The sequence below is a fragment of the Vombatus ursinus genome, unplaced genomic scaffold, assembly GCF_900497805.2.
Source record: "Vombatus ursinus unplaced genomic scaffold, bare-nosed wombat genome assembly UNPS02014813.1, whole genome shotgun sequence".
Lineage (NCBI taxonomy): Eukaryota > Metazoa > Chordata > Mammalia > Diprotodontia > Vombatidae > Vombatus > Vombatus ursinus.
In genome coordinates, this window is record NW_020954591.1 from 12654819 (window position 1) to 12662388 (window position 7570).

Here is a 7570-nt window from a genome sequence, read left to right on the forward strand (position 1 = left end):
AGCAATATAAAAATCCCAAACCTGAAACCTGAATGATCTAAAGAATAAAATCGTTTCAGTCTGAGAATCTTACACATACAAGCTTGACTTGGAGAGGAGACGTAGCCCAGTGCCAGCACCATGATTTATCTTGTGCCACCAGCGAGTCATTTCCTTGAGCTGGAAAATAAATGATTTAGTAGTGACAGGTTTCTGCGGGCGTGTGTCGCCTTTGCTAGAAGCACAGGCTGGCTCCAAAGAAAAGATTCTCTCTTGGTATGTCACGTTTAGTTGCTCAGGGTACCTCGGCCACCATCAGAAGAGAATAAGAAAGGAATCATCAAAGAAATGCTTCCACCCACCCCCAACCCCAGTTTTTTTAAGGGTAGAAAGAGTTTATTCGCCACCCTTGGTGCATAAACAGGAACGCTTTAGCTTCCAAGCCTAGATCCCAGACTCCCACCAAGATATTTCCCTATCTCCCTCCCTCTCTTTTGCAACCCTCTTGATTTAATTCTTTGAACCTGTGATTGGAGGTTAAAGTGCACCAGGTTGGAAGGAGGAAGCTCTTAAACAATAAAGGTTTGAATATTTAGCTGTGATCTGGTCGCTGCCCTCTCCTAGCTCCCTCCTTATCTTTTTAAATGCAAATCTAGTTTAGGGGGGTAGAATGCTATATGCGCCCTGCGCCTCGACGTCTCCTGCCATTGGTGTCTGTGCCATTACTAATAGAGTCTTGTAAACACTCGTTAATCACGTAAGTGCTTCAGCCTGGGAACTCTACTTGCTAGTTGCAGGAACGTCTCCGACTCCGCAGCCAAGTTTCTCCTACTTTGCTGGGGAGAAACTCAAGGAGGAGCTGAGCGTGGCTCAGGCGCGACCAACCACCCCCCCCTACTCCACCCTTTCCCTTCCCCACTCCCTTTTCCCTTCCCTCCCCTCCCCACTCCCAACCTCCAGCATCCCCACCCAGGCAGCATGGTGAGATCTGCTCTGGAGTTCCTGCCACCATGTACGTGAGCTACCTATTGGATAAGGACATGAGCATGTACCCCAGCTCCGTGCGCCATTCTGGCGGGCTCAATCTGGCGCCGCAGAACTTCGTCAGCCCCCCGCAGTACCCGGACTACGGAGGTTACCACGTGGCGGCTGCGAACTTGGATAGCGCCCAGTCCCCCGGCCCCTCTTGGCCCTCTCCTTACGGCGCTCCTCTCCGGGAGGACTGGAATGGCTACGCACCGGGAACTACCGCTACAGCCAATTCAGTGGCGCACGGTCTCAATGGGGGTTCCCCTGCCGCAGCTATGGGATACGGCAGCCCCGCCGATTACCATTCACATCACCACCCGCACCACCACCCTCACCATCCAAGCACTGCACCCTCCTGCGCCTCCGGGCTACTGCAAACACTCAACTCCGGGCCGCCGGTGGCCGCTGCAGCTGAACAGCTCTCTCCCGGCGGCCAGCGGCGCAACCTGTGTGAATGGATGCGGAAACCGACGCAGCCCTCCCTGGGCGGCCAGGGTAAGCTGCAAGCTGCGCGGGGCTAGGGGACCAGGACTTCTGAAAGTGGAGAGAGGGGCAAAGGCCGCAGGAAGTCCAACTGCAGGGGCGGCTCCAGGAGCCTGTAAGGCTGGAGCTCTGGGGGGCGTCTATAGAATCTCAAACCCTCAAAACTTGGGAGAGAGATGGAAACTGGGAACAAATCCCGGGTCTTCTAGTCTCTGGACCGGGAGGGGGTGACGTGTAGTAAGTTTACCTGTGGCATGCCGAGAACGGGTCGGAAAAAATCCAGGGACCAAAGTAAAGAATGATTAGGGAAATGAACCTTTTTTTTTTTTTTTTTTTGACTCGATAGTCCCGTATTCTGCTCTCTCTTTCCAGACTTGGAGAAGAGGAGTAGGAGTAGAGGCGGCTACAGGTAAAGCTGGAGTCTTGGTGAACTCTGAATAGCTGGATTAAGTATAGAATTGCCCACGGCCTCTGTTTCCCACTGTTGTTTTTTTCGATTCCTTAACCGCTGAATCCTTTTTTCCCTTCCCTCCACCACCACCATATTCTCTTGGAGTATGGCCCTAAACCTAAGAGAAAGCTGGAAATCCAAATAATTCTTTCTAGCTTTCTGGCTCCTTGTAAAAGACTGAGAAAATAAACGAAAACATTGAGGTCTCCCAAGGTCCAAGTATAGGATGATTTCTCAATCTTTTTTCCGAACAAACTGTGCAACCAAAGAGACCAGGATGGTCATAGGATCACAGATTTGAAACTGGTAGCGAACTTAAAAGCCTTCTAACCCAACTGCCTCATTTTGCACTTGCAGCCACAAGGACCGAGAGAGGTTGGTTATGTGACTCGCCCAACATCATACAAGTAGTAAATGGCACAACTGGGATTTGAACACAGGACCTCTGGTTCCAAATTGAATTTGAGTTCCTCCTCACGCTCCTGGGAATGTAGAATGATTTGTACTATGGCGGGGGCGGGGGGCGGGGTGGTGAATACTGGGCCTGTTTCTCTATGTGGTTCAAGGCTAGGAGTTAAGCCTCCAGTATGTGAGGGAAGTAGGGGCACTCTGCTCTGTAGCTGCAGACTGAGAGCCCCGCCCTGGCTCGGGTAAGGTCCAGAGAAGCCATGGGGAGGGGGGGGAACCGGACTCAGCTTGTCCTGTTCTTTGAACCTTTGTTCTGAGGTGCTGGTGGGGGAAGGGGAAGCGCTGAGGTTGGAGAGAAAAGGCTTTCACTTCTCAAGCAAGAGAGGGATGGAGTCCTCAGGTGGGGTAGTGTCAGGGCAGAGGAAACTATTGCCAATTACTCCTTTCTCCGGAGTTTGTTCTTTGGCGATTTGGCTTTGGGAGAGGAAGCGGTATAAGAGTGTAGGAGGAAGGCTCAGTGACCTTTTCTTAAATGTTTTCTTCGGAGACCCATTCCTCTTCCTCTTCTCACCTATAATCGGAGTGGCAGCCACTTAAATTTTTATAACCAATTACTGCCATATAAATCATTGGTAGCCGTCGCTGGGCATTGGTTTCTCAGTCATTGGACACATACCTCAACGAACAAAACACTTCCCTGAAAGCCTAAATTGGAAAGACTATTTGAGAAATTTAACTCGTTTGAGGGGCACGCGGGCGACCCAGAGCCCAGAGTAATTAATTGTTATGGAATCCTATTTGACCACCTTTTTTAGAATTCCAAAGGCGAGAAGACCTTTGCCAAAACTTGACTGAGACGTGACTTTAAGGAGTTGAAGGCCATCTTCTTGTATATCCTGGGGAGATTGGGGGGTGGGAGTGGAGAAGGGAAACTGCAGGAGCTAGGACTACCCAGGGTCACTGGAGGAGAATACTGTGAAGTCCCGCATTGAGGTGGCAAGGACACCGCCCGGCGCCTAGCCTCCCTTGTGATGCTAATGTCTCCGGAGCCCCTAGCCTGCAAGTCCAGTGGCCCGCTCCTCTGCTGAGCTTCATCTGTCAAAGCTCGGGGGAGGGGGCTGGTTGCCGGCTTGCTTTGATATACACCTTCCCAGCCCTGCCATTGTCCCTTTTACTGTCCGGAAAAAGGGTGGTGACTTTTCGCAGTCAATAATGAATTCTGACATGTCCATCTCACCCTCTGGACCTCCCCTCCCCCTAATCTTCCCACCCTGGTTCTCAGGGACTGAGGGCTGCCCTGGATACAGACTCTCAGTGAAGAGAGGGAAGAATGGAGAGAAATGAGGAGAAAAGGGGTCCACGGTTAGCTGCAGTATGCATAAGCCACCGCTGCTTTCCCCGACCTGGAACTCAGTCTCTAAAGAGGAAGGCCCTTCGTTACTGGAGTTCAACCACACAGGCTCCCAGGGAGGGAATTGGTTCTTGTGGCTGTCAAAGCAAATGGGCGTGCTCCCAGGTCTTGGGTTTCTCGGGGTTCCTGAGCCCTGTTTTCCTTCTCTCTGAAGGTGCGGGTGGATGGTGTAGTCTCTATTCACATGCAGCCTCCAGAACCCGTGTTTATGTTAATATGCACGGTGGGGGTAGGGGATGAAAGCTCGCGCCGCCATTTGTTCAGTAGTGGTAATTCAAACAGAATGCAGTTGTTATTAAGGCATTGAAAGGGCTTTTCTTTGATAAGATCGCCCTGTTCTGCATTGTTTGTGCTGGTGTTCTCCTTTCTGCGGCCTGCGGAGCTCCCTCTGATCAATCCTGTATCTTCCCAGGACGCTTTTGTTGTGGTTTGCAAAGGGTTTTACCTGAACAAAGTCAGCCTCCAGGCCATTAAACACCTACAGGCAGATCCTGGGGACCACTTAGATCTTCCTCGTGGACTCAAAGAGCTACCGAACCTGTTCCTCAAGGAACGGATCTGGGATAAAAGTCTTGAGAAGTGGGGCAAGTGGGACAGATGACGTCTGCTAAGGGGATAAGGCAGAAATCAAGAGAGGGCTGGTTTGGGACAACTACTTTAGTATCACCATCCTCTCTATTTGTCATGGCCCTTAAGGGAAACAATCATTCTGAGATTAAATATGTTGACTCAGGCCAATAAGCACAGATCGCCTTTTGGGATAATTCAGTTTGCAGCAGAAAGAAAGAAGAGGGTAGAGCCGATAAGCTGGGCTAAAAAAACTGCTTAGGGTAAAAATATCCCATTGGGAGTTCTTGTATCAGGATACCTGGTTATAGTTTCTATAAATTGATTCATTTCTGAAAGTCAAGCTGAATATTAGAGCATTAGGATGTTTTCTGGCGGGTAGGGGTCAGTTGTAAGGGTGGAATCTGGAGGAAGGTACACTAAGGGTTTTTTTCTTTTCTCCTATGTACAACAGCCTCCCACTTATTAAAGTAGGCAACCTCAATAAAAGTAAAGCCAACCCCAGTGGTTGTCCAGTGGAGACTGGACCTCTTAACAATCCCAGCTTCACCGAACCGAAAGGAGCTCTTTTCCTGAATTCTACAGTGGAGTTGTTAATTGTGACATTTCCTAAAATTTGTTCACCTCGTGTTTTTTTTTTTCTTTCTTAGTGAAAATGTCCTCATTACTGGGTTTCAGTGTGGGAAAATATCTTCTTTTGTTCTTCCTCCTCCCCCACCCCCAGAGAGGGTGGAACTATTTTTCCTTTGTGTATGAGTAGTTTTGGTTTAACTTCACTTTTTTAATTAAAAAAAAACCACCTCTTGAGAGTCGGTTTAGATCTCCTTAGGCCTTCTCCTGCCACTTTGTCAGATTCTGCTAAGCTGGCTTATCCAAGTGGCCCCACGCATCGGTTGAGGAAGAGAAATGGCCTCCTGGTTAAAGAGATTTGTCATTATACTTTGACTGATGGGCTCTGGCCTCGTCTTCCTGTCGTGACTTCTCCTTCCTCTGCAGTTAAAACCAGGACGAAAGACAAATACCGAGTCGTGTACACCGACCACCAGCGGCTGGAGCTGGAGAAAGAATTTCACTATAGCCGGTATATCACCATCCGGAGGAAAGCGGAGCTGGCTGCCACACTGGGACTATCTGAGAGACAGGTGGGTACCCTTCTCCTAGTGGAAGTGATGGTGCAGTTCTGAGACCGAGGCAGGATAAGAAAGTCAAGTTCTGGGTGCTCCCAATGAGCTAAGTGGGACCAGCAAGACTGGAAGGGGTAGAAGATCAACGATTCCTTCTGGCTTTTGTATTTCTTGCTCCACCCCTTCCTACCCCCACCTTCCTTTTCTTTTGTATTGTTCACATGTTTTTGTATGTGAAGGGGAAATGTGAGAAGGAAGGTTCTCAATTTGAATAGGAATTCAGCCAGAATTTATTGAGAGCAAGATGTACATATATGTGTGTATAATACCTATATATGTCTATGTACATATAGTCACGTGTGTATATATATACACACATACATATATACATACATTCAGCATTGTGTTAGACACAGATGGAAAATTACAAAGAAATTTAAGATATAGCTCCTGTCCTCCAGATGCTTACAGTCTAGTAAAAGACTGAGGCTGAGACACATGAAACCACTATGGATCATCAAATACCAGGAAAATGGCCTTATTTCATCACAAAAAAAGTCACATTTGGAATCTCAAACCCACATTCCATAAGATTTCCAGTCCTAGGATGGGAGTAGTGTGTGGCTTACTTTCCCTTGAGGAGCCTAAAATTGCCTTTTAAAATGCACCCAGAGGCTGGCTTGGTCCTTTGTAGGCATGAGCCTTATGCCTTTCCCAGTTTTGAATCAATTCTGGTGAAAATTTTGAGAAAGTTTGCTTTGGTAGAAAGACAGCTGAGTATGAGAAGAGTCTGGGAGAAGAGGAGAAACCTTTTTAATTGTGACTCAACTGGGTTTAGAAACACTTCCAGGAAACTGTTGGGAATGGAGAAATCTGAGGGTAAATTGGGAGTTCCAGAACCTTACTTCACTTTAGGCAATATGAGATGTGCATGGGAGATACAAGCTCTGGGGATCCTGCTGTGGTCCTCTCATTCTCACATTGCCCTTCTCATTTCTCTTCCCCCCCCTCCCCAATTTTCAGGTTAAAATCTGGTTTCAAAACAGAAGAGCCAAGGAAAGAAAAATTAATAAGAAGAAATTGCAGCAGCAACAGCAGCAGCAACCACCTCCACCTCAGTCACAGTCTCAGCCTGGTGCTTTGAGAAGTGGCCCAGAGCCACTAAGTCCAGTAGCCTCCCTGCAAGGCTCAGCACCAGGGTCTGTCCCTGGAGTTCTGGGGCCTGCTGGAGGAGTGTTGGCCCCCACCATCACACAATGACCCACATTGTGTGTGAGATAGCCACAAGACTGGAGTGGTTCCAGGCTGGGTATGGGAAGGAGTGCTGGGAAGGACTGGCTTCTGCCCTAACTAGGAGATCAGTACCATCCCCATTGTAAGTGAAAAAGGGACCCAGAATAAGTGGACTGGGGAATCCCCATAGAAGTTAGCCTCTCATATCTGACTTTTCATGACTCCTTCCATTCTGGAGAAGCAAGCACTGGGCACCTGGACTCCACGGTGTTGGCAAAGCTGAATAGACATTGCTTTTCTCTCCGCTCCTTAGCACCTTCAGCTTCCAAAATCTAAAGGCTTCACCCCCAACAGGAAGCTGAGCAGATATAGTGGACAGAAAGTGTTTGGTGCCATTCGTGACTTCTCTCACTTCCTCCAAGGCCAAGAAGGCCCATTTGTCCTGGGTCAGAAGATTTGAACTCAGAAACCAAAGCAGAGAAAGACAGAAAACTGTACCTTAGAGGCAGCTGAACCCAAAGTGATTGGTGTCTCCTTCCTCCTTATTCTCTCCCTACACCAAATCAGGGAGGGAACAGTTGTCAGGGGGTATTCTGGGCTCCAGACCTTGGGAGAAAACACGGCCTGGAGAACTGGACATTGTTTAGAAAGCCTGTCACCCTAACCTCTCCAGGCTGAATGTGTGTTTGGTGTCATAAATGCCAGAGCCAACCTGGGTTTCCTGTCGTTTTCACAAACTTGAGGCTGGTGTAGAGATTTCTTTGTTGTTATTGCTGTTCTGGAGTTGTTGCTCTTTCACCATGCTATTCTAAAGTTATTCTGGATTGAGGAGGGGGAAGAGAAGTGATATGATATAAGGGAATGGGGAGAGGGTGGGGGGCGGAA

General features: G+C 48.6%; 1 protein-coding gene across 1 annotated transcript; it reads left to right on the forward strand.

Moving 5' to 3' along the window:
* The first annotated feature begins 989 nt into the window (after positions 1-989).
* CDX2 (caudal type homeobox 2) lies at positions 990-6712 on the forward strand. The gene is made up of 3 exons (XM_027877562.1): positions 990-1503; positions 5325-5470; positions 6476-6712. The coding sequence occupies exons 1-3, from the start codon at positions 990-992 to the stop codon at positions 6710-6712; spliced, it is 897 nt and encodes a 298-aa protein (XP_027733363.1).
* Positions 6713-7570: the final 858 nt, after the last annotated feature.

What these genes read in the sequence shown, in the direction of transcription:
- CDX2 (XM_027877562.1), top strand. Translation starts at nt 990, where the DNA reads ATGTACGTGAGCTACCTATTGGATAAGGACATGAGCATGTACCCCAGC. An exon ending in GCCCTCCCTGGGCGGCCAGG is followed by an intron (nt 1,504 to 5,324) that starts GTAAGCTGCAAG and finishes CTTCCTCTGCAG; the next exon opens with TTAAAACCAGGACGAAAGAC. An exon ending in TGGGACTATCTGAGAGACAG is followed by an intron (nt 5,471 to 6,475) that starts GTGGGTACCCTT and finishes CCCAATTTTCAG; the next exon opens with GTTAAAATCTGGTTTCAAAA.